We start from the raw sequence: 27,531 nt of genomic DNA, 5'->3' as shown, positions 1-27,531 counted from the left end.
TTTGACATCTTTATGGAGAGATGTGTCGTCATAATAAAATAATTAAATATATAATTTTATGCTTAAAGATATTATTTTTTAGCATGTATTTTAAATTGTATGTTGATTCTTATGACATATATAAAAATACGTCCTGTATCTGATAGTACAAGCTAACAGCGAGTGATTATTAAGTTTGTTTTAATTAAGTACACACGTATTTGATAAATTTTCAAACTTATTTTTCACCAACAAAAATTTTATTCTATATTTTCGATTTACTTTTTCGTTCTATACTTCTCGTTTGTATCATCAGTTACAGGACACCCTGTATATTGTATGTATATATGTATACGTACATGTTATATTAATTAAATATTTAAGAAACTAATTAGACATTTATATATTACATAAATATAGATATTTATGAGATGTATTTATGTACATTTTTTTAAGTTTTATGAAACAATGAACTAGAAGTCTAATAAAAAAAAAATTCAATCATAGTTACATAGCCTCGTTCCAGTAATCTTTGCATCGATCTTGATAAACTGGATGGTCTTGAGGAATACCATAGTTTTTATTTATAATTTTATACGACGATCTTTAGTTTCTTCTATTTTATTTAGATCGTGTTTGTTATTAAAAATATTCAAAAATCCGTGCATCATTAAATATTATTGAAATAAAAAGTTTGTATATACATTCGCATTCGCGAAGTTTCTTCCTCTCTTTCTTTTTAACCCACGTGATTTTTGTTGTGCTCGAATCAAGAAAAACGGAAAGAATAATGGAAAGCGTAGAGAGTAATCATTATCAAGAATTGAACGATCTCTCTTTCTCTTTATTTTTGCTAAAAAGGCACGATTAAATCAACGAATGAGAATTGAAAAGTGAAACCAGCAAATACTTTAAATTGAATGCTTTCTCATTCGTAAACAATCAAAGTTAAGATAATGTGTGGGAAAATAAAATTCATTATAATTAATTATTAAAAAAAGATCAATGAAGAATGCGACAGTGACTCTCAACGCGTGTAACAAATTCAATGCAACTTCATAAGGAAAAAAAAAATAATAGCAAAGAAGAATAATCAAAGAAATTAAACGACATTTAATATTTAGTTCGTCTAACGTAAAATTTTCAATGTAGAAAAAAGTGTATACGAAAGCGACCATACTTGCTTCGCATTATCAACGATAACACGTGCCTTCCTCGTTAGTTATACACATGCACACATAAACGTACACATACGCATATACATACATATATAAACTACGCGTGGCATTGTGCTCCGTGCGGTTAGAAACATAAACAACACATGCATAGTTTTACACGCGCACACAAATGAAAATGACACACGTACTAATGACAAAAGTGTTACGTCGTATCGTTTTCTGATATTCATATGTGTGTGTATGTGTGTGCGCGTGTGTGTGTCTGATGTGCATATGTGTGTATGCGGATAAAGACGGAAAAGGATAGATAGGCGCGAAGGTGCACGGAAGTTCGAAGAGGGGACCACACGAATGTAACGTGCAATACGTTTCTCTCTTTCTCTCTCTTTCTCTCTCTTTCTCCATCTGTAAATACTTACGGTACGTCGTGTTGTACGGTACACGTTGCATTTGTCTCTACGTCTTTTTTATTTCGTCGAGGAGGATCGACGAAGGACGCTCGTTCGACGTCGATCAATTCGTTCGTTTTGATTGGTCACATTACAGACGTATTACTTACGTCGTACATACATACTACTTACATAGGAAAAAACTTTGTTCTCTTTTAGTGCATTATAATGCATCTCAATGATTAAACGATAGAAAACGTGTCAGTGTCATAATGGGATTTAATCTTTGTACGGATGAGTCCCATAGAAGAAGGTAATTGTACAAAAAAAAGGAGAAAAGATTTATCTGTGACGAGTGTTCGTGAAAAAAAAAATAGTTCATGCTTAGGGCTTGTCACGCGGAAGTTGGTTTTGAACGATGATTAGCACTGTGAAATATCGTTATGCTTGCGTTATGTTTTGCATTAAAAGTGGAATGACGTGTGTACAATAGTTGAGTACGTTATTTATGTAACATGTACGTGTATCGTTGTAGCAATTGAAGTTTTTTCTTTAAGTGTTCTTTACTCGATATAAATAATTTTTATTATTTTCTTATTTTTTTTTTCGTTATTACCTGTTCGTTTTTAATTAAGATTCAGGTGTGTCCATGCAATAGTGTCTGATTCATCGTTTTATAAATACTTTGTTAGAAAAATGTGAAAATCCTTGACGATTGTTCATCATTTAAAATCAAAGAATGATAGAATCGATTTGATCGTTTTTCTAATCGATTTCGTACAAAGGATACAAAGAACGATACGGATTATGAAGGAGTTCGCGAAACTTTAGTGACACAAGTGTTCTCCACTTGTTGCCAGTTCTTCTTTATATATTTCTTTTTTTTTTCTTTATCGTTTTTTCTTCTTATTGCGTTCCATACTTCTTCTATATTTTTTTTTAAACTTACCGGCTACTCGTTAGAGTTACGCGTAACTTCTACGAGTGTGGGATTAAATATAAGTATTAAACTTACTTTGTGAACTAGTAATTGGCCTGAAAATAGGACAATTATATAAAACACATAATATACGTGAATATTATTTTTATCAGCAGAATATGATATAAAAAATTAAAACTAAAGAGAGAGTGAAGTGATAACGTACCGGAAATAATTTTGCGCGAGTTACTTGTGTTTTTTATTCTCTTTTTTCTTTTCATTTTAAACGACGCAAACAAAAAAATTTTAGGTGAAAATCCTACATTATATATTAAAAAAAAATATATATAGATAATGATAAACACACAAATAAATAAATTTATTTTATATTAAATATATCTAATAATATTTCATTCATATAAAAAATTTATATAATTATATAGTATATATGTATAAGAAATAGATTAAATTTCTAAGAAAATTTTCCTTGATCTTGATCTCTGTATTAAAGGACCTTGACCTGAGGATCGTAGTGAATGGTGGACTCCGGCTTGTTTGGCCCATGGGGCCGGATTATATTGATCGTCATTGTTGCAACAGTTGTTCTCTTTGTTTTACTTATTACCGCCTGCTTTTTAACACCTGGATGTATCGGTTACGAGTGCACAAGAAGATGTAGTAAGATATTTATATATACATATATACAACATTTAGATTTATTACATATTAAATAAATATATATATGTAATATATACAGAGTGTTTCGTAATTTATAGGACCTACTTCAGGTGTGAACAGGGGACACAAATTAATAAAAAAAAAAATTCATTATAATATAATTTATTATTTTTTATTTGCTGTCTATTAAAAGTTACAAGTGTGTAATTAGATTTTTATTTCTGCAGTTATTTGAAAACTTCGAGCACGTACATAAGAAAGTTGTCAAAAGATTTAACAAATATCTGGAATGTTTGAAAGAGTAGAATTCGATGATACAAGCAAGCTTGGATACAAATCGAGTGTGGTCATCTCAAGCACCTTTTATGAAGATAAAACTGTCACAGATTATTGGAACACAAAAGTTATTATAACTTTTAAACAAGGGTGAACAGGATACATTGTTATAGGAATATTTTTCTTCGTTTTTGTTTTCTGTCCACTCCTGAATTAAATGTCGCGTATTACAAAACTTTATATACATAAAATATATGTAATATGTCTAGATAATTAATAATATTTGTAAATAATTTTATACTTAATTGGATCTATCGAGCTACTTATTATTTATTATATTACGTTTTTAAAATACCTACAAAGGAATAGCGTACGATAAAGTCGAGACAAAGCTGATTACGCCTTCGTTTTATCACGGGATGAATAAGTATGTACGTAGTATACGTCATCGTTGTACTTTCCGTTTCCTTTGTACGATTACATAATTAACTATGCAACTCGACAAGTACGTATAAAGAACAATACTTGCACAGACACATAGTTTTCAATTTATTAATATTATAATAGTGTGCATTTATATATACCTATGTATTTACTCGATGATACATTCTAACGAATAAAAATTTATATGTAATTCAAAGATGAATGATAAATTGTTTATTTGCAGAAAAAAAATCAACGAAAGTTCCTTCACGAAGCGGAGGACAAACTAACGAGAACGTAAAATTAAACGGTGTAAGTTACAGATCTTGGAGATTGGGAAGTCTTTACGAAAATGACAACAATGGTAATGGTTTAATATTTTTGTAGTATATTTAAACACATCAGTTAATATTAAGGAATATTTTAATTGAAAGATATATTTATGTGTATAGGAACGATCAGTGAAAACGTTGAATTTCAAACTAATTCGGTCAACTCAATGTCTGGCCAATTTGAGAGCATTGAAACTTCTTCAATGGTGGTAAATTCAATCGCAATTAGATTTGAATCTCTGTAATCATTTGAAAAATATTTATTCATCATATTATTTTTTTCACAGAACCTTATTCATATAGAAAAACGAAAAAGTGATAAAAAAGAGAAAATATTTCCTACGGAATTGACTTTGAGTTTACAATACTTGCCTCCTTGCGATGATATTACAGGAAAGTTCGTCGTCGGTATCGAGGTATTAATACAAAATGTTTTCGATAGTTTAATATTCGGTAAATAGTCGAGTATAAAAATGTAATACGAATGTAATTGGTTTTTGTAGGCGGTATCCAGTCTTCCACCGAAACAATACAATTGCACGATAGAGCCTTACGTAGCTTTAAATATTGTGAAACAATCGTGGAGTCACAGGAAGCAAATGAAATTGCACAGTTTCAGAACAAGGGGCATCAGACATACGGCTAATCCGATTTACAGGGAAACTTTTGTGGTGGCCAATGCTAAACCGCACGAAGTTAAGGTATATTCATTTTATTGTTCTTCCTTTTTTTACCATTTGCTATATTCTCTCATAATGCGTTACGCTTAAAGCATGTCATGAAAAAGAAAAAGAATAAAGAAAGCGGAAGAGAAAGAGTGATAAGCTGTGTTAGTAATATAATCCTTTCGTAGGTAACACACGTTTTTTCTTACTTTTTGTTTTTCGCACGAAATTTCAATGACAAACTTCGTTAGGATGCTAACGAAATACAAGCCATTAAAAATAATGGACTTGGAGAGGTTTAGGAGAAGCGTTAAAACTCGTTAAAAAATTATTACCTTTGTTAGGCTTGACATTGATAAGTTAACTTGAATTGTAATGAAAATGTTTGCCAATGAAATCAAGCATACTTGAAATATTATGCATATATTGTTTTGGACATTGCTCCTTTCGCTGACTCCTGAAAATCATTTGATCACACTTGTCTGTATAACAAGTTGCCAATCACAGGCACTCTTTGCTGCTCGCTTTAACATTCCTTCCGATTGGGAGGTTCATTATTTGTCGCTACACTTTTGCATCGTTTTTTATTTTATTTTATTTTATTTTCAACAGGAATGGATTTTAGATATTATAGCATACGATCACGATAGGTACGCCAATCACACTGAATTGTGTTCATTAAAAATGGCAGTCAAGGATGTTAAAATAATATTTAAAAGTCCTGAAAAACATGTGTTCAATTATAGAATGAAACCGTCCTGTCAGGTATAATCATAGATTTTATTTTGTATTCTATATTTCATTTAGTATATTTTTATGAATTTTCAAAAGAATAATTTGATCTTGTAGGAATTTGGCAAAATTTTATTAGGTGTAAGTTATTTGCCTACGGCGCAGAGGTTGACAATTAACATAATGGAACTACGGAACATTAAAGCACTCAAATTTGTACCGAATTTAAATGAATTCTGTAAGTTACGCTTCTCATTTGTTTCAGCAGGTAACTTTCTAAATGTCGATCGAGAAATTCTATCTTCTACGCTTTCCAGATCCATATGTAAGAGTATTGATGTTGAATGGAAAGACGGGGAAGAAATTGAAGAAGAGGAAAACGAGAACGCTACACGCTGTTGCTCAACCGGAATTCAATGAAACGTTGACTTTCGATGTGGCATATGATCAATTGGATTCCGTGCAATTTTTAATTGTTTTATGCAGCAGGGCACGTATAATTGATGATCGAAATAACTTTCTGAATAAAACGAGACCGAGTAAGTTTAAACGAGATGATTTTCAGGTTTCGCTGAAAAATGAACCAACGAGTAATAACGAGAATCCGAGCGATAGCGAAGACTCTTCAGTAAATTCATATAAAAAGACCGATGATATATTTATTGGTAAGGTTGCGCTTGGAAAAGGAGTTAGGGGTTCTATTGAAAGATTACATTGGTTTTTGATTTTACAAAGTCCGAGAAAGCTAGTCAACATTTGGCACACATTGAAATAAAGGAGTTATTGTTATTAATTTTTAAGGAAGAGATATAACATTAACAGTTAAACAATATTTTATATATTGTTTATGATAATTTATTATTAATTTTATAGAAGAACACGTGTTTATACTTTGTATTTAAAGCATACTTTGTATATAGGTACGTATTTGTCAATATCCAAAGATTAAAATAAAAGTCGCACATTGATTAAATAATCCCAATAAGTTAAAAATAAAAATAAGAGATAGAAAGAGAGAGCGAGAGAGAGAGAGAGAGAGAGAAAGGAATCAAATTTGGCGCCGGTAAGAGTGGTGTCTGCGGTTGAAAAGGTGGTGGCGCGTCGATCGAGATCAATTCTACCGACAGAGGGCGACAAGAACGCGTTGTGGCTCGCGTCGCCAGTTGGCTCGGTGGCGGCGCGGCGGATGGTAGTTTTTTCGTTCTGACGAGCGGGCTTTAGTCTGTTTTGTGACTCTGTGAGTGTGTGTCCCGTGTGTTTGATCTTTTTCCTCGTTGCGTTGTCGTCGTTGTCTACTTTAATAGCATTGACATTTTTTTATCGGCTAAATTTCGCTTTTATCGCCATTCTCATTGGCATCGTTATCATTCCACCTGGTTTATGCAAGGACACACCTGTGCTAGCTGGATTCTGGCAATCGGTGGCGACAAAGCGTGCATCAAGAATTGAATCGTAAGTGTACACATGCAAAGTCTCAATTAATTGGAATAAATGTAACCTTTCTCTCTCTATCTCTCTCGCTCTTTCACATACTCGTATACAATGACCGTTACGTTAGAAACGTAACCTCGAAAGTCCCGCCTTCTTGGTTCCCCCTTACTATTTAAATTTTCTCTAACGTTATGAAACTACTGTTGTAACTAAGGAGACATAGGATACAAGAAAGAGATCCTACTCTACTTTTTTTTGTGTTCACTTTTATTTCGACCAAGTTAACCAATCGTGTTGCGGACAGACATCTTTCTTTTGTTTTCTAGACAATCAAGTAGCGACGCGCTTTCTTTACCCTTTTTTAAAGCGACCAATCAAAAATGACAGGAACGCGTTTGATGGCGGGCGTTCGTTAACATCTCTTTCCACCTCGTTTCTCCTTTCGAATATCGACAGAATACTATTGTTAAACTCTACGGTTCGCTGATCATTCTGTTTGCCGATTATACGATTACTTCGTAGGATACAAACTCGATACGATTAAAACGTGTACATTCGATATAAACAATGTTTCGTTATTTCTGTATCGGAAATTTAACTTACTTGGAAATAATTGTTATCGAGGAACGCGTAGATAGATACGATCTCGAAAGATGACGTTTGATCGAATATCGAAAAAAGTGAGTCAACGATCAAGGAAAGGTAAATTCTTTATTCGTCACTATTCTTAGAATAACTTGTCAAGTTTGATCGTTCAAACGTGAAGCTGCATTTGTTCGGTTAAATTAGATAATACAAAAGGGTAATTCTTAACCCATTGCAAACGGAATAGTTCCATGTTGAACCTATTGTATCTCGTATTAATATGTTAATACAGGTTTTTTAGCACTATTTGTTAAATAATATAGAGATTTTATTTTTATAAAATATACTTACTTATTTTTATTATTTTTTTTTTATTAGATATTGATTTAACATTAATTAGCATTAAGACCAGCATTAATATGCTGAACGCATATATAAGTTAATCAGCTATACTAATGGTTTACGTTGAATACATACAGTGACTCTTGAAAATATTTGGACATCAAAGTGTGATCAACAATGGCTTTATATTTCGATTGTTTATAAACCAATTATTCTAATTATTGGTTTTAGTAATAGACCATGTATTAATTTTGCTAAACATATATAACTTATTATCTAAATGTATAAATTTATAATATAATCTATCACTGTATGTGCGTCGTTCATCCATAAAGGGTTAATGGATTTGTTTTCGCACTAGTCAAAGTACACATTCTAGAACGATTCCTTTCTAATTATGGATTTATAGGTCGTAAATCATCCTTTGATCGGTTTTCTTTTTCTTCTTTAAATGAATTTATCAAATGAACACGTGGAATAACTTTCAAACGTTTTCAACTCTCGAATTTCCAAATGCCGGCTCCCTCAGGTGATACTGGACCCCATTGGCTCGTTCGACTCGTTTGTCAAGTCTCATAATAGAAAAAAAATATATATGTATGTGTATATATATATATATATATATATATATCAGCTACCTAATGCTAGTTGATTCTAGACAAGTCCAGGAACGTTCGAGAAGACGACTAACATAAGACTCACGTTTCTTAGTACCTTTTATCTGAACCAAAGTGAATTTATTATACGTGTTAGGAGATCGTCGTTTAAGCAAATGGTTAATCGACTTAATGAACTTTCTTGGAAAAGGAGAGTGTAAGAAGGAAAAAAAAAAGAATCCTTTACTCATCAGCCTTGAAACTTAATAAGATCGCTTTCATAAATTTTTTCAATTAATTTCTCTAGTTATCTTTTTGTAACTCGATAAACAATATAATATATTTTTTCTAATAAGTCTTCTATTAACGCGTTCTACCAATTTCTGGCTCGAAGTTCAAATTATTCGTATAGAAGACTGAAAATATTTAATATATATTAGTGTTTAAGGTAATACTTATTTCTTTTTATTTTGATCTAGTGTTAATTATTTCATAAAGTCTTTTTTTGAGAATACTTCAGTGTGTAGAGTCAAGGACACTCTCTTTCTCTTTCATTCATTTTTTTTGTTGAATTCATCATACACTGAGGTTAAAAGAGAGTGGCGTTAGCGCGAAATCGAGGACTTAACCGGGTTTGTGAAAGGCTATTAAGCCGCGTGTTGTGTTGTTGCGGTATACGTCTAGACGATTCGTCTGTTAAGAGCTGTGGTTTTCGTTGCACGTTCGACGAATGTGCGCTTCGAACTTTGATAGGTTAGAAACCAAGATATAGATATATTTTCGAACAAACATTTTCCTGGGAAAAAATTGTATTTTTTTCTTTTTTTGTATATATAAGTAAAGTATATATAAGTCATTTCCTTGCAACGCGAGGTAGAAAAATATTATAATTATCAACTTTTTCAGTAATTGATCGATCAATATCTTTAACATCCATATTTCTAGATATACAAAAAAAAGTTCTGTATAGATGCTGCATCATGATTATAAAAATCACAAATTTTGTTACCAATCTTAGTCGAATTCTTCCCTTTCTTTGTATTAAAATTTACAAATTTATCGAATTTTTTATTTATTTATCTACACTAATTCGCAAGACGCTATTAATTCTTGACTGATAAAACAGATATTATCCTTTTTTATTTTTCTTTAATTACTCTACGATATGTTAGCTTTCAAACGCACGCACGCAAGTATTGCCAGATTCTATATCTTATTTTATTTTATTTTAATGAAATATTTTGAAGTAGCTAACAGATATCTCGCGTTTCTGCGTAAGACGAGAGAGGAATAAGATTAAAATAATAGAACGTAGGTACGCGCGCATTGGTCAGGGAAAGTGGCAAGCATGCTTATCGAGCGGCATGCGCTAGGCAGTGGTTATACGTGCTTCGTTAATGCGGTACGCTCGACCAGAAAAGCGTCTGCTTTTGCTCGGAATACTAATACTAGACGCGAGTACATTTCCCGCGAGTTGTAAAAGATAATTTTAGCCTAGAGGATACATAGAGAAAAGATTGTATATTCTTCGACTAGAAACACCTTAAAACACGATCCTCGACGCGATCTTTGTTAACGCCCCCGAAAGATAATCGGTTTATATCACTTATTATCTTAATTGAGTCTTTCGACGTACACCAGCGAGAAATTCGGATATTTTTTTTTTTTTTTACGATGATTAGGGATCGATAGAGATATATGAAGGAAATACGTTTTATTTTTAGACGTTCTGTATTAATTTTATCATTACATTTTTTCATACATATAATTTAATATAGAAATTAAAAATATATTATCATTTGTAACGAATGTAATGAATAATACACAGGGAAATTCATTTCTTTTTTCTTTTATTTCTATTTCTAAACTAAAATATCCATATATATATGAACTAATAATTGCAAGTATTAAAAAAGATATTTCAAATAACCGTCTGAACTGACACATGCATATGTGTACATACATAAAAATGTGATATATGAGACAGTAAAAAAAAAATTATATGTATGCATAGACCAAAGGAAAATTTGTATCGTCAATCTAGTAAATTTCCATCCTAATAAAATGATAGGACATAGGGAATAAAGAGTTCGCAGGTGTTGGCGTGTTAACTAATGTAAGTAATATATTTGAACGACAGTTAGAAAAAATAAGAGAGAGATAGATATTTGAATGCAGTTTAAAGACTCGAAAATGTGTATTAGAGACGCGCGCATATGGTGCCGCAGATGCGTTCGATCCGAGACCAAAGGGGTTTTACAACTCGAACGTACACGTGTGTGTGTGTGTGTGTGTGTACGTGCGAGTTTGTGTCAATCGAGTATAGGAGTATGCTGTATACATATATTAAACGTTCGCATGATTTCAATCGTTTCACTTTTAATCGTTACCTTTTCAAAGTGGTTACATGTGATATTCGTGTTACTCATCGAGCTGCAGTTACTAAAAATAATCGTGCGATGATTTGAAAAGAGGAAAGAAGGAAAATAAAAAGAGACGGAAGAAAAAGACGCGTAAATAAACACGTGTCATTTAAACGCGTCGAAACTTCACTGAAAGTTTACAGGACGGAGTCACTTTGTTGCCATTGAATGTATGCTAGTTAACTGAAAGATAGCACGAGGGTGTTACTTAAGTGCTAGTAGTATAGTATATATGTATATATATATATTATATATGTACTCTCAGTGTGTCTCTCTTTCTCTTGGATGCTCATTCGTAATTAGCGTCAATAGGAGTCATCGTGCTTGGCTATTATCATCTATCTGCTATCAGCTAGGTAATTTGATCGCTGTTAGTCTACCGGTAAGATAATATTCTTGTTTGTCGCACCATTGTTATTAGAAGAGTAGAACTTGATAATTCAAACCTGTTAGGATATCCCTATTCAATAAGACTATTTAATACTAATATTTACTTCTTGTCCTTTATTTAAATAACTTCTTTGAATTTATTTGTGTAAGAAATAGTTTAATTTGTAGATAAGAATATTAATTTTTTATTTATTTTCTTTTTTTTTTTTTTTTATTTAAATTTGTTTACGCATTACAATAAGTTTATAAATTATTTGTTTATTGTTTAGGTGATATATGAATATATTGGATTGTAAGAATTAGCCTGTATTTTTGAAAGAAAATTTAACGACAACACTTTTATATATTTTAGTATATATTTCAAAATATTGAATTGTTCGAAAAGTTTATACCGATTTTGAAAGAACATTTCAAGACAACAGTTGTATATTTCGATTTATTTCTAAATCGGTAAGAATCTTCCGAACGATCTAATATATATCATCTTTATTGTTAATGTATATATAATAAGAAGTATCTATATATCTGCACAATTGTAATCGTTCGAACGTGAACATCCCGGAAACCGAGCGGTACAACTTCGGTAAAGACAGTGTTCAAAGCGTAACAAGGAATTATTTGCTTCGATAAATCGATAGATAACAACAACCGAACTAGGTTGCATAAAGCAACAGCTACCGTTAAGAACAATCTAACTTTTCAACCCTATATATATATATGTATGTATATATTTAGAATTTAATGATTTTTTCGGCAGACCTTGACTTGTATAATATATACTATACGCATATATATAAATATACGTATAACAAAATAGGAAAAACCTCGTGTGCTATTTCCTAGAAATGTTTAGAAAAACTAGTTTCTCAAAGCAGTGGCACTACGACAAAGGAAAATACATCTCAAAGTTTAAGCTCGAAAAGTCGTAGTAATGAGGAAAAGCAAATTCGGCCGAGGGATCTGTTCAAATTAAAAGCTTCTGGATAATGTCCAACGAAAAGCAAACTTCAATTTCCCCCTTTCCACCCTTTTCTACTAACCCGTGTATTGCTACCCTGTTGAAATCGTTTTCCCCAAGCTCGACAAAAATCAAGTATTTGTTTTTTCTCCTTCTTCTTTATCTTCTTCTTATTTTTCTCTTTCATTTCTTTGTATTTTTATTTCTTTTTTATTTTTTTTTTTTAACGTTCCGTTGTATATTATATCGACACATTCTCATTTCTTAAACCTACGCGTTTCGAGACTCTTTCGTTCGTTATTCTTATGCAAATGTGCTTTTTGCATGATATTCTCGAACAACGATTACTATGATGAATAGTTGAGAAGAAGAGGAAGAAGAAAAAGGAGAAGAAAAGTAGCGAAACGCATTGAAAATATTCGAGACGGGACACGTGCATGAGAAATTTTCCAAGTGCAAGTCTAGACACCTTTAAATACTTTCTACCGTTGATTTATTGTTCATTTTCTATGCAATTAGCGTGAAACCGCTTATCGATTTTCTCGAGTTTCTTATTAACATTCTTTAACATTAAAATTATCGAGACAATTAATTCGTTGGATTAATAAATTATTTTATTATTATTTCAAGTTCGTTATGAATATAAATTTGAAGAAGTTAATGAAAATATTCATTCTAAGAAATTTTATTCTAAGTTCTTTTTGGCTTCTTAGGAAGAAAACGATTTTCTGATTAGAGATTGAAAATGGTTAGGAGATTTTTGTTAAGAAGTAAAAATAATATTACCTCTGTTTTGGAACAATAGTTTTCACTCGTATCGATATTGATTTACGATTTTTTGTTACTTTACAGTGAGACTTATTCTTTCTGGTACTTATCCAGTTTAAGTTCTGTGTAGCTTTTGGAAAGGAAATGATTCTTTAATTAGTATTTAAATGATATCGGTTTTGGTTTTAAAAACAGTTGTGAACATTGGAAAAATGATACAGCTGTTATGGTACAATAGTTCTCATTCATATCGATATCAGTTTTGTGTGTGTGGCTGCATATTGGTTCTATAACTATTATTTTCTAGTTCTGTAAAAGTTTTGCGTCGATTCTAGAGCCGAAATATTTTATAATCAATATTATATCAGTTTAATATTGATTTTTTATAAATTTTGTATTTGTTCTTAATCAATTCTATATTAGTTTTATATTAATGTTATATTGTTTCTGTATCCTAACTGAACGATACCAATACAAAACCAAAAACATAATTATAGAATCAATATAATATTGGTAACATTTTAATAATATTATTTCGGTTCTCATAACTGTTTCAAAAATTGAAATCAATATCATAATTATTTTCAATCCTTGATATCAATATTTATATCTATTAATTAATTAATTTTTTTTTAATTTCATTGGACGATCTCAAACGAATCTTTCTTCGTTTCCATTTAAACAATTTTACTTCTATTCTTTTTCTTGTGTGAACTAATATATAATTGAATTTGTAAAAACCAATTTGTTCGTATAAACATAAAAAAAACTTACATACATACTATGTAATAGGGAAAGGTCTTAGAGGGAACGTGTAAAGAAGTGTCTATGAGTTCGCCAGGTCTTTTAACTGTCTACTGTTACAGGAATAGATCTCTTTCGAAATAGGTACTCCCCTAAATACCTTTCGACAATGATCGGCTCGATCGTCATTCGAACGTGTCACTGTTTCTATTCTCGAACTTGCCGTTTGAAACAATTAAAACTAATTTGGGTTATAGAAAATAAAATAAAAATAAAAAAGCCAAATAAAACGTATTAATGGTTCAATGTCTTTACAGTACGCCCTACGTGGTTACACTCGTTGTTAACGATCGTACATCCGGTGCATTAGTATAATTAATCTACTCGCCAGCTCGCGTAAAGAGTAAGTACGAAATTGAGCTTAATTTATACGTCATATTTTCTCTATCTTTTCTTTATTTAATATTTCTCATAAGGGTCTCTTTTATATTGTCTCTTTATATCATCCATTTACGTTATAATTTAAATTATAAATATGATTAGAATATGTTTGCTTTTTATATATATTTCTTTTTTTTTTTATTAAAGAGCAAATGAATATTCTTAGTCGAATAAATAGTATTTTAATTGTAATTTGAAGTAATTATTCTTCGATTATTAACTCAAATATATTAAATGCAAATTATTTTTCTTTTTCTAAGATTGAATTTTTCCCATGGCTTTTATCTCTGACCCGTGGAAATAAGCACCTCTTCTTCACCGAGAGAAGACAGTCGTATATACTTGTTTCTACACCATGGCAAACTTTCCATTTGGTGTTCCGGCAAACTTGAAAATTACACGCGTACCATGCACCGAACTTTCTCAGGCTATTACGTTAAATTCGTACTTCCGTTTTTCTTTTTTTTTTCTTCTTTTTTTCATTTTTTTTTCTTTTCCTATTTCTTCTGTTTTTTTTTTTTTTTCGTTCGTTCGTTCGTTCATTCGTTAGTTGGTTCGTTTTTCTTTTTCGCTTTTTGCTAAGTTCTTTCTATCTTTCTCTAATCTTACTTGGATTATTCAAGGGTTCACCATAAAGATGTAGATGAGCTAGGATAATGCTACCCTCTGGCAGAATAAGAGAATAGTTTGTTTCGAGTATTTCCATATCGGATAGCTAATAGTAATGTTCCTATTGTTAATGAAATTTACTTCCAATCTATATTGCGAATCTACGTTCGCAGGATTTCCAAAGTTGTTAGACAATTTTAACGATTACATCTAACTTTTATCTCTGATTTGTATTTCATCGTATTTTCCTCTAATCGAAAATTTTATTTCACATTTCGTCTTTATTTTTTTAGCGTAATCTTGAATTTTTCTTACCAACGACGAAGTTTAATGGAATAGTTAAAGTATACCATCGTGTTTGTTATACAAGATGAGACATCAAAACTTGTAATAATTTTGAAATTATGTGTTGAATGAAAATTAGTTTTATGTGAAAGTTATCTACTTTCTACTAACAATAAGATTACTTATGCAAATTAAATAACATTTTACTTAATTCCTTGATGATATTTAATCCCTAATTTGATTTTTTGGGCAAAGTAAGCAGAAAATATATTTATTATCTCGTTAATTATTACGTTTGAAATATTATATAAATGTTATGTAACAAATGTATGTCGTTTGAAAACAAGTTCTCTTTTAAATGAAAAATGAAATTTATCCGTGCGATTGTTATCTTAACAAAATAACTTTTCTATAAAATCACTTTTCTTTAGAGTACATAATATCAAAGTTATATACAAAACAATCGCGTAACTTTTGATTTTTGCTCTATAGAATTGGAAGGAAGGCCCTAGAGTAGGTTGGATTCATTCATATCTGATTCCGTTAGCGCTCCAATAATTTATTGATAGGTACATCGATGTCTCGAAGATGAAATTTGAGCATGTCGGTACATAACTAGGTCGTTGCTGGTGAACGAGAATGCAGTTTAAGATGTAGGTAGTACTTCTATAATCTTGGAATGTCGAAGTTTCTTTCATAGTCCTTTTGCCTGTCCTTTATTTTCTATAGAATATGACATAAGAATAGAAAGGTAATATTGATAACAATACGTTATAGGTTTCCTTCAAATTTATAATAGGATTCTTTATCATTCTTTCTTATATTATTGCGAGAAAAAAAAAAATAAATTTCATATTAAATTTTTCATTAATTAAATTCATTTATGTATATAGAATTTTTTTGGAAATTTTCGATAGGATTATTATAGTTCTATACGATACCAATAAAATAGTAATACGTTGAATGTTACATTTAACAATAAATTTACAAGCGTTAATATTGCATGATTTGTTAATGCTTAACAATAGATTTACATATTATTGTGTTAAAATTGTATACACTAAATTTGTAATTAATTCAATTTGATCAGAAAAGGATATATTTTTTTTTTCATTATATAAGTTCAAATAATTACTAATGAGTTTTAATCAAAATAGCGTATTCTAGAAATGTAAACTAATATTTTAGATAGAATTTTGTAATAGTTATAACATTTTATTGAATATTTTTCTTCCATTGATTTTATTTTTCTCATTGTGTCCAGAAAAATAAAGAAATCGGTATTTTTCTCTATCGTGTCGCCATAGAAGAAGAGGAAGTTATTTCGCCGTAGAGTTTTCGAAAGGAGAGTCTAGTAAACCGTCATAAAAGTACCTACCAACGTTCTACCTTACTTCTTCTTAGCTAACTTTTCTTTTGCATAACCGGATATTTCGAGCGTAAATTAACATCATACGCGGCTTTCAAAAACTGCTTTTCTTAGTCTTTTTAATAATGCATTTTCATATATGTAGAACTATCTATATACGCTTGATGGAATGTTTATCTAAGTATAAAAAGTAGTACATCGTAGGAGATAATCTAGATAAGAACAATCTTTTTATAATAAATTCTTCTCACGAAGGACGAAGAATATAAGAATATATCCGTGTATCTCTCTCTTTGTTAAATCTTTATTATTATAGAATTATAAGATCGTTGTTCGTGATGACCTCTTCCTCATCTTTTCTCTTTATGTGTTTATGTGTGTGTGTGTGTGTGTTCTCCTTGTAATTAGAAATCCATTCTTGCCCATATAAAGTAATAACATCCAGTTATGTTCATTCGAGCTTCCATATCGTATCTCACGTATGTACACGTGATTCGAACTTATGCGAAAACGATACGTCACTGACTAGAAAGATCAATACAAACAAAAATCTACTTACTTACTTGAGCAATCTAATCGCATTGAAAAATACATTGAATTTTTGTTTATCGGAAAATAATTGTTTTACATTGTTATATGACTGTTCTTATTGGAACAGTTACAAGTATTGAACAATTTTACAGATATATCACAGCATATTGGTTTCGATTTCGGCTCGATGTAGAACTGGTATTAGATTGGTTAGATATTGGTTCTATAACTGTAATTTATGGGTTATACAATTGTTTATTTTCAATTATAAGTATAGTTCAATAATTATTATTTTTCAGTTTTATTTCATTTACGCTTCGGTTCAGTTCGGTACAGAATTGATATTAAATCGGTAACTGTTTAATTTTATATAGAATCGGTATTATATTTGTTTCAAATAATATTTATAACTATCTGTCGGTTCTTAATCGGTTATGATTCGATTCGATACTAAATCAATATTATGTCTATTACATATCGGTTCTATAATTATTGTTTCTTAGTTATTTATTGGTTTTGTGTCTAACTTTAAATCTTTAACTGTAACTTCATATTTTATACAAACTGCAGCGAATGTATTATTAAATGTTTAATATATTATTTGAAACAATGTTAATTTTTTTTATGAGATCCAAACCGAGCTGTAATCGATACGCAACCAAAAACAAATTTCTTTTTTATAATCTAAACTACAAACTGATCTTTTTTAGGGAAGAATTGGTAGTTCTTTTATTGGTGAAAAAAAAAAGCAGTTATAAATAAAACGAATATGGAACAGAAATTATATCGGTTTCTTAAATTATTAAAATATTTTTCATTCTCTATTTTTAACCTTTATTTTTTTATTTTTTTTTTTTTTTTTTCGTTACTTATATTTTATCTTTTAATTTTCTCAATATCATTTGGTGACCTTAAACTCACTTTGCTTTTTTCCCCGTTTATTTATTTTCACATCTTTTCTTTTTCTTCTTAACCATTTTCTTTGTTATCTCTTCCTCCTTTTTGTTATTTTTTCTTTTATTTACTTTTTTAATTAATCTCATTCACTTGAAAGGCATTCAGTCTAAAAAAGATTAAAAAGGATGGTCGTTTGTGTGTGTATGTCTCTCTCTCTCTCTCTCTCTCTCTCTCTCCCTCACTCTTTCCTTCCATTTCGCTTTACAAATCGATTCGAATTAGAAATTCCCGAGATCAGTGAATGAGTAAACTTTTGTGAGAATGTAAAAGAAAATCGTAGAGAGACGTTCAAGTTTGTTCGTAATTTCTTTTAGTATTCCCTAAGAACGTAGATAAAAATCTTGGACGAATGTTACGGAAAAAGTAACGAAATAAGTTTCTTCGATCGAGTACAAAAAGAGATAAAGAAAGAAAAGAAAAGGAGAGAGAAAAAAAGAGAAAGAGAGAGAGAGAGAGAGAGAAAGAGAGAAGAAGAAAAAAAAAGAGTCGAGTGCAAAGTTTTCTTGAAACTAGAAAAAAAAAGTAGAAAATTCAAGACCGAGAGAAATAATAAAAAGAGTTTTCGTTGACCTGTATTGTAAATACTCTTTAACAATTTCGACCTTTCAGCTAAGCTTTTTCTAACTAGAGCGATAAGTCCTCCGGAATTCTCTTTTTTTCATTGATCATTTTCACAGAGAAAGTAACTTTCTTTTCAACGCGCAACCTTCTTCTTATTCTTCTTCTTCTTCGTTTTTTTAATATCGGTTAATCGGCGTTTTAAAGAAGAACCAGTAATTATCTCATAAATTGTTTATCTAGAAGATAAGATTCAACATTTATTTGCACGTAAGGAAACTTCTCGTTCCAATTCGTATAATATCTGTTATATTCTACTTCTTTTTTTTATTTATATTTGTTCAGTTATTTATTTTATTTTATTTTTTTTTTTATTTTTATCTTAGTTATTCCATTTAATTTATCAACATATGCATTTCATTTTATGAAAGTTCAAACATCTCTCTCTCTCTCTCTCTCTCTTTTTATATATATATTTTTTTTTACTTTGTATAAAACATCGGTGAGCAATTTTTGTTCTGTTATTAGCTAAAATTGAAAACTTAATATCTCAGATGAGGTACAATGAACGTATTATTAAATATTTTATATATTCACAACAAAATATTAACTTATGGCTGATGGAATTTGTTATTTTCGAAATAGATTTAGTTATTCGTGTTTTATTATTTTTACCTTTACGTATAAATATTCATTTAATAATTAATTAATTCCGTTATTTATTCCAAGCCATAAATAATTTTATTCGTACTAATTATGATTTCTTGGATTTTTATTTCCTGTAATTTATTTATCACTAATCCAAATTTCACTTCACATAGAAAAGAGGTTCAGGTATGTATCTAAAGTAGTCATCACGTGGCATGAAAATTGTTGAGAAAAATTGTAAAATATCCTTCTAATCTTATTTCTTAGCAAAAATACATTTAATTACTTTTATTCTCAACTATAAGGATGTAGTATATTAGCCAAGGACAAAACTATCATTTATTGTTTGCCAATTAAAAGAAATTCAAGTATGTACCAAAAATGGTATAAACGCGAACGCGTTAAGAAAAATTGATTTTTAAAAAAAAAGTAAGGAATAATTATTGTATAAAATATCCTTTTATATTATTTCAGAAAAATAACTCTTTTGTTCTTAACCATAAGGATTGTAGTATGTTTGCCAAGAATAGTATCGACGTGGCAAGATAAAAGGTGGTCCCATGATAGGCAGGGGAACGAGGAAGCAAAAGGTGGCGTTTAAGTTCTTCCTCTTTCTCTTTTATTTTCTAGAGATACAGAAGATCGGCAGTGCGTTGATGCGTCAAATACAACAAGCAAATATTTCCATATTTGTGTTATACGTTTCTTGTATGTTACTAGTAGATCTTTCTTTTTACGCTTGTTTCGTTCCGTACCAATACTTGCTTTACCTATTAAGTATATATCACTTTGTGTGTATAATATATACACATATATGTATGTATTGTACTTAACTAATTACATGTATGGTATATAGATCAGTGAATATCGAGGGAAAAAAAATAGGTAAACTGATAAAAGGTGTGGCCGATTGGTCAAATATATTTGGTTTCCTTTCTTTTTCTTATTGTTTTCTGCATAATATTCTGTTTATCTGTTATTTGTTCTTTCGTATTTTGTAAGGGATATGAGATCCTTTGATGTTATTGATAAATCTTATGAGAAAAAGGAAAGGATGTGAGATGGTTGTAGGTATAAACTTCCTATAATACGAAAATCTATATTATGTTTGTGAAAAAGAATAAAATATTATTATATTATTTGAATGGATAAAAGTAATATATGTATTATTATATGTAACATTTAGTTTTATATAAAATAAAGAATTTATTTTATAATTTAAAACTTTAGTTAATAATATATGAAATTTATTTAAATCAATATATTTTTTATCTCGTGGTTATATTAAATTTTCATTTTCAATAATAATACTACAAATTTTAAATAATTTTTAATATTTACTCATTTTCATTTTCACTCTCTCGTACAAGAATATTCTGTTTTTATATACTTTGTAATAATCATTTATTAAAAAAATATTGTGTTATATTTTTATGATAACGATTCGGTAGGTATATAAAAAAAAAAAGAAAAAAAATAACAAAAAATTTAATAATATTCAAACCATATTTTTTAAAAGAACACAAACGTATCCATTGTCATTAATAATACTATCTCGTTGCTGATCTTATATGTATGAGTTTTTTGCAATTACGTTGCATCGTTTTGTGAGAATCGAAATATTAGAAATAAAATGAGATAGTTTTTTTTTTCCTTCTTTTTATTTTTCTATCTCTGTTCTTTCCTATTTCTGTTCATTCATTATAGAGAATCAAGAAAGTTTGATATGCAACGACTAGCAACCGGTTATGGCACATTCAATGAATTTTATGATATATGCGACGAAAAATGGTACGAAAGACGAATAAAATTTCATCTCAACAAAAAAATATTCAACCTGCGTAATTTCGTTAAATGATTTAAAAGTTGATATAAAAGAAAAAATAATAAAAAAAAAAAAATAGATTGGATAGAATTTTAAGCCAGTTTTTTTTTCTTGTCGGGATGGAAAATAATTGAAAGTTAAAATGAATAAAATTTAAATTCCTTGTGACACACACACACACACACACACACTTTTTCCTAGTTCTTAATTTATCTATCTCTGTCACTCTCTTTCTGTTGATTTTATTTTTACGATTCGGAAAATATTTAATCAAAAGAATGACGTAGAACGAGCTAGTATTATTTCCCTTCTTTATTCATGCTTCTTAATAACTGTGGAACGTGTAAAATGTTGACGCTTTATTATGCCGTTAAGTTCACCAACTTATGGGTCAGATTTCACGGATTATCAACCAGCCCTTATTCCCTTTCTCTTTTAATACCTTAATTAAGATCTCAAAGTTCAACCATTTTTCATGAGCCCATTAAATCAAATGATTTTTTGTTCGCTGCTTTATAACCATTCTTAAGTGAATAAGAAAAAACAAGAAAAGCCAATATGACCCTTGACTTTAATTTTCCATGACCAAAAAAGAGTTTCATAGTGGGAAAACGAGAAAAAAGTATTCTCATTAATATACCTATTTACACATATTTTAGCGAGATTATTTAAACAAATAATAATAATAATAATAATAATAATAAAATAAATAGAAAGATAAATAAAAAGGAAAAATTACGTAGGATCCATAAGGTGTCTTAATAAAAAATAAATACTGCGTGGTAAGCAAGTTATTAATACATATTTTTAATCATTCTTCAGTCCAAAAAAATAAAAAAAAAATTAAAGTCAATATATCTCGTGACTTTATTTTTCCATGACCGATAAAAGATCGGAGGAAGGTTTTTCTGTACGAAAGACTCAAAACGCATTCCCATTAACGAAGTATATTTACCACATATATACATACACCCATCGGCAGATGGTAGAAACAAAAACTACAAGAAAAATAGAAATACAAAAAAAGATTTAAAAAAAAAATAGGTAGGATCGTTACGGCGATGTGAATCCTGCGTGGAAAGTAAAGTTACGCATTGGTAGGACATATAAACAGTACACGATATTTTTAGCATAACTCGTGTCAGATTTCTTGAACACTTGATACAGTGTAAACGCTCTGCTCTATGGCGTTGTAGACGCGGGGGTGGATGGTGGTTGCCATGCCTACGACTTCTTCCTCCCTCGTTTTATCTCTCTCTCTCTCTCTCTTTCTCTTTCTCTTTCTCTTCATGTTTGCGCGTTCGATACCTGCCAACTCGTCATGCCAATGGCCAAAGCGTTATTACCATTCACGGTTTTCCACTTTTTCCTTATACCCTCGAGATTCTAGTATATTCAGTTTAATGATTTTATGACACTATATTCTTTCATTTATTACCCACGATATTTATTCTGTCTCGACAATTATTTTCTTTTTTTTGTTCTATTTCTACTTTTCGGTATTTCTTCCATTCGATATAATTGTATCGTTTGATAGACGACCGATCGATTATGTTTTGTAAACACCAATGTACTTTGACAACTTGTTTTGTTACGTTTGAACAATATCGAATTTTTGGAGATTTTCGATAAGTGATTTGGAAAATTTGTTTTTTTATTTCTTTTTTTTTTTTTTTTTGATGGATAATTTGTGTCGATATATGTTAATATATATTATAATGTATAATTTTTTGGATATACCAATCGATTTTATTTTGTAAATACTAATGTACTTTTTGATGGTGTTGTTAATTTTGAACGATATCAAATATTTTAATATTTTTCCAAAATTTTTGGATTGCCAATCGTTTTTGACTTGGGAATCTTATAATTTCGTTCAAACTACAATTGAGATCAAATCTATTATGTAATTTTATATATTTCTTATTAAATTTTATTATATTTATTATTATTTGATTTTATTTGATATTTTTTGATTATTTGAATCGAAATGAAATTAATTGTATGGGATATAAGATTTGGATTTCGGAGAGGAACAAAGAAGTTTTAAGTCGATGTAAAAGTTACGACAGAATGTTTCCTTCTTGAATATAAAGTATTTTCTAGTAAAACCTTGAAGAAAAGATTTAAAATAGTCACGTAATTTTGATCGCTTTTCGATAACGAGAGTGGTAGACAGACTACGTAGTATCACTGATCTCAATTTCTTTTGGTTGGCAGTCTTGTGGCTCTTGTCACGTAGAAGATACAACGTCGAAAGAATATCAAACTATTTGACGGATTTCGGTTATTTACAAACTTCTGTGTTTTTTTTTTTTTTTTTTTTTTCATTCTTTTTTTTTCTCTATCCATATCAATAGAAAATGACACGCCTACTTTATTTTTCTCACATTCCTATTCTCGATGACAAGAATTTGAATTTTAATTAAAAATCATTTGTCAAGGACAATTAAATATATATATATATATATTCATTCGTAATATCTTTCTTTTTGTTTTTTTTAAACATAATTGTACGTAATAATATTTATAAAAAAAAAAAATAAGACAAAAACAATAAATGTTTGGAGTTCCTTTAAAAAAATTTCTCAATGTTTTCTCAACGAAATATATGCTGAATTGCTTTTTCGTTCGCGTCCTACAAATTGGATCGACATTTAATTGACTTAATATTGCATAATAAATAAATCGTACAGGAACAAGAACGATCGATACCGTTTCGGTCAATATAATTAGGTTCGCGTCATAAAACGAAATTATGAAAGGCCATGCATATTCATGAAGAGAGAAAGAGATGTATATATATTCCTGTATGTGTATGTATGTATACATATAAATATATGCATCTACGTAAGGTCATATTATGCAAACGTGGAAGCATAAGCAGAATACGAGCGTAAAATACACTGATTTCTCAAGTAATGCGTACTTGCAATAACGCTTATTCGTGAATACATACACATATACGGTTTTATTCGCTGTAGAACGTACGGAATAATTAAGTTCTCGCATATACATATATGTCCTTACATCGTATTATATACAACATATCTACAAATCTATGTATAAAAGTTATCCATGATGGTACGATGAACTTAACAAATCCTTGGAGACATTTCCAACGTCACCTAGCATTGATTCGAATCATTTTGTTTGATCGAAGTTACCATAGAACGACTTGGAACAAATTCTTTTGTCCTTTTTTCAAAACAGGTCATTCGTCAAATATTTCGATATATTTTATAATGTTAGAAATATTTGATAATGAAAATATTTGAACCCAAAAAAAAGGCCGGGACAAGTAGATCTGTTTATCGATTTTTAATTTTTTTATTATTATTTTTCTTTGAATTAATTAATTCGTGAAATATTTTTTATAATATATTTCTTCTTTATTTTTAATAAATGAAATTTTTTTTTTTTTTTTTTTCATAAAAATATAAGCTACACTGTTGTTAATAGATTACAAATAAATTGAAAACATTTAGTACTGATTGAATTACGAAATACCTTGTATATGATAACATACGAACGTTCGAATATTTCGAAATAAGAATAAAAAGTAAGACAAAATAAAGAAATTTGTATGATCATCGTCGTCAAATTACTATTCTCTATTTTTATTCAAATGTCACACGCAGACTTATTATGTTACGAGCAAGGTACGAGTAAAGTCGAGTCACGTTAGTAAGATAGAAAATTCTCTAAGGATGGTTTCGAAGAGATAAGAAGTGTCGAGTATAATTCAAGCTGGAACACATTGGGCACGCTAATTAGCCCATAATCTTTCTTAAAACGATTAGATTCTCCGCGCTTACGTAGTTATTCCAACTTAACTTTAGTTTCATGCATTTGCGAACTTAGAAATGAATGTGATTCCTTGAGAATGACGTTTCTTATTTTAAACGTGTCAGTAATAGTAGTAGTAGTAGTAGTAGTAATAGTAGTAGTAGTAAATAAGTAAGTGAGTATCTTCATTTCACAGTAGTATTCGTTGAGACGAACAGGTGCCTGGGATGGAACAAAAACGTTGCAGGCCAAAATTAAATGTCTTACGCGCGTTAGTTCTCGTTTGCGAACGTTACAAGACGAGAGAGTCACAGGTTACGTAATCAGTCCACCGTAATATTCACTCGCTGCTAATAAAACGTATATGGAAATATAATCGTTGAGAGAAAATATACACTTTGAAAGAAACAAAAGATACAAAAATATTTATCTTCGCGAATTTTGTTTAACGTTTATACGAATATACTGCAATTCTGTTCTTACTCGAATTTCTTTTTTTACACGATTTTAACACGATCTACCCAAATTTTAATAAGAAAATTTTGCTTTACCAGGCCACTTTATCTGAGTTAAGGGGTTATACGCAGTTAGGATTTTCAAAAAATCGATTTTTTTTTTTTTGCATTTTCGAAATGTACATATATTTAAGTATATTCTCTGAAAATTTCAAATCGATTCGACAAATATTCTTCACTTCATGTAAGCTGCAAACAAAAATTTTTAACTATGAAGTTTCTAGAAAAAATTCATGAAAATACGTCTTTTTCGAGCCTCGCAACTGCGTATAACCCCTTAAACAAAAAAGTAGTTTTCGATAAATGGAATATATTTTTTTAAACGCACAATTTTATACACGTATTCTTCGGTTACATATCTATCATGTAAAAACAGAATTAAATATAAAGAGATGAATTGTTTTTTGTAGTTAAATGAGATGATAAAACGGGATACGGTAATTTGTGAATTTATTGAAATTTGTTCGTTAAAAAGAAAGATAATATATATATATATTTCTTATCGCGTGAAATTAGTGTTATAAACGAATTAACGATACATTTTTTGAAGATACCAATCTCTGATAGCTAATTTCTTGGCAAGCTTTAAAGAGATGGGATTGGATAGAGAAATGAAATTAATTAAAACGACGACAAAGAGCGAATACTAAAATGCTTTTTCTTCTTTCTCTTTCTCTCTCTCTCTCTCTCTGTTTCTCAACTCCTTCTGTTTTGTCTCCTCCTCTATTTCTTCCACCAAACAATTTCCCCGGAATGCAAGATCTTCTACGAATGAGTTAAACCTTGCGTTCCTCCTTATTCACCATGATGTTCGGTTATTCGTACGTTCGCGTAATAGCTATTTCGTGTACGTTCCAAGAGATCTTCTGTCATCGTGATCTATATCGATCTTATCCATTTGTAATAGAGATAGATGAGTATTTAAATAAAGATGAGAATAGGAATAGGAGTATACAAATTGATAGACCTATCGTTTTACGATAACATTTTTATACAAAAATAAAATGATCGTTCGATTATCATTCACTATCACGGCTGAAAATAAAATATCTTCAAAAACAAAAACAAAAAGAAATGAAAAAGAAAAATTTCGTATCGTTTTATTCTTTATGATAATTCTGTGTGCGAATATTGCATAACTTAATAGAAATAATAAATTAAAAAAAACAAGAACAGCGTTGTTTTTGGTAAAATTCATTGCTGTATAGAAGAAAGAGAGAGAGAAAATAAAAAAACATTGTTATTTTCATGTGTATGAGCCAGGTAGAGGATGAAAAATCTTAAGAGAGAGAGAGAAAGAGAAATTTGAGAACACCGATCTTTTATTGCATTGCGATCGTAAACAAAATACTTAAAAATAAGAAGGAGGGGAATAAAATAAAATAAAATAAGAAAAAAGAAGAAAGAAGATGAGGAGAAATATAAAGAGGAAAAGAATCGAGAGACCTCGATGATAATAGTTTGAAGAAGAATAGAGCCACCCTTTTGATATCACAAGATATAGGGAAGATAGATGAAGGATGTATATATCTATGCGATTTAATGCACATACTTGAACGATCTTCTTGACCTCAAGTATTGCTATTTAATCTTCCTACGTCATTCTGGTGACCTTTGATTAGAAGGTATACAACGATAGTGCATTATATAGTCAACCGATAGAAAAGAGATAGGAATAGGAAAGGATGGAGGAGAGAAAGGAGGGGTAGATAGAAAATAAAGCCTTTTTGAAGATTCTCTAGAGTCCTCGTGAAATAACATTCTATTATCCTTTCATAAAGCTTGAATCGAAGAGTAAGTATATACACACGTGTATATATGTACACACACGTAAGTGCATTTTTACATCGTACATATATTTTAAAATAGAAAATCTTACGAAAAGGGATGTTATCTCTAGGGATGGATTAATGCACATTTCTATTTGAATTCTAAAAGCAAATAGATAACCTCGATAATAAGGAACCGTGTATCATTTATGGAGATAATTAAAAATAAAAAGTATTTTTTTTTTCTTTTTCATGGACATATTATTATCAATCATTTCCGTAACTTTAATGTTTTCTATTTTGTGTGATTTATACGTTTATATATATTTAATTAAAAGTTAATTCTCGTTAGGTATAATTAGTCATTATTTAAATAAACGGCTCTATAGTTGCAGCCTAAGATTATCCTTGGTTTGACTTTGCTACG

The 27,531-nt window shown here is 29.8% G+C and overlaps 2 protein-coding genes across 14 annotated transcripts in view; both read left to right on the top strand.

The window, feature by feature from the left end:
• The first annotated feature begins 1,583 nt into the window (after nt 1–1,583).
• On the top strand, nt 1,584–6,547 carry LOC122519551 (synaptotagmin-1-like). 7 transcript variants are annotated; one of them, XM_043639078.1, is made up of 10 exons: nt 1,584–1,859; nt 2,977–3,143; nt 4,087–4,206; nt 4,295–4,380; nt 4,462–4,590; nt 4,678–4,875; nt 5,452–5,604; nt 5,689–5,809; nt 5,889–6,061; nt 6,137–6,547. In XM_043639078.1, exons 2-10 carry the CDS (start codon nt 3,002–3,004, stop codon nt 6,344–6,346), a joined length of 1,332 nt encoding a protein of 443 aa, XP_043495013.1. In that variant the 5' UTR covers nt 1,584–1,859; nt 2,977–3,001; the 3' UTR covers nt 6,347–6,547. The 7 variants fall into 7 exon arrangements, with proteins under 7 accessions (XP_043495013.1, XP_043495011.1, XP_043495010.1 ...); XM_043639076.1 differs by having other exon boundaries at nt 1,585–2,038; nt 4,295–4,383; XM_043639075.1 differs by having other exon boundaries at nt 1,585–2,043; nt 4,295–4,383.
• Nucleotides 6,548–6,738: 191 nt separating this feature from the next.
• LOC122519548 (mitogen-activated protein kinase-binding protein 1) overlaps nt 6,739–27,531 on the top strand; it is a 99,276-nt gene continuing 78,483 nt past the window's right edge. For 6 of the 7 annotated variants that reach the window (XM_043639068.1, XM_043639071.1, XM_043639070.1 and 3 more), the window contains exon 1: nt 6,739–7,023. The gene's annotated coding sequence lies outside the window, so the exon portion shown is untranslated. Of the gene's footprint in view, nt 7,024–14,150; nt 14,212–27,531 lie in introns of those variants that run through there. The other variant, XM_043639065.1, reaches the window with a different exon arrangement.

Source organism: Polistes fuscatus, unplaced genomic scaffold, assembly GCF_010416935.1.
Source record: "Polistes fuscatus isolate 324 unplaced genomic scaffold, CU_Pfus_HIC Scaffold3, whole genome shotgun sequence".
NCBI classification, from domain to species: Eukaryota; Metazoa; Arthropoda; class Insecta; order Hymenoptera; family Vespidae; genus Polistes; species Polistes fuscatus.
The sequence above is the reverse complement of the archived record's forward strand: the minus strand, read 5'-3'. Positions and strand labels throughout refer to the sequence as shown.

What these genes read in the sequence shown, in the direction of transcription:
- LOC122519551 (XM_043639076.1), top strand. Translation starts at nt 3,002, where the DNA reads ATGGTGGACTCCGGCTTGTTTGGCCCATGGGGCCGGATTATATTGATC. An exon ending in ACCGAATTTAAATGAATTCT is followed by an intron (nt 5,810 to 5,888) that starts GTAAGTTACGCT and finishes TACGCTTTCCAG; the next exon opens with ATCCATATGTAAGAGTATTG. An exon ending in TAATTGTTTTATGCAGCAGG is followed by an intron (nt 6,062 to 6,136) that starts GCACGTATAATT and finishes GATGATTTTCAG; the next exon opens with GTTTCGCTGAAAAATGAACC.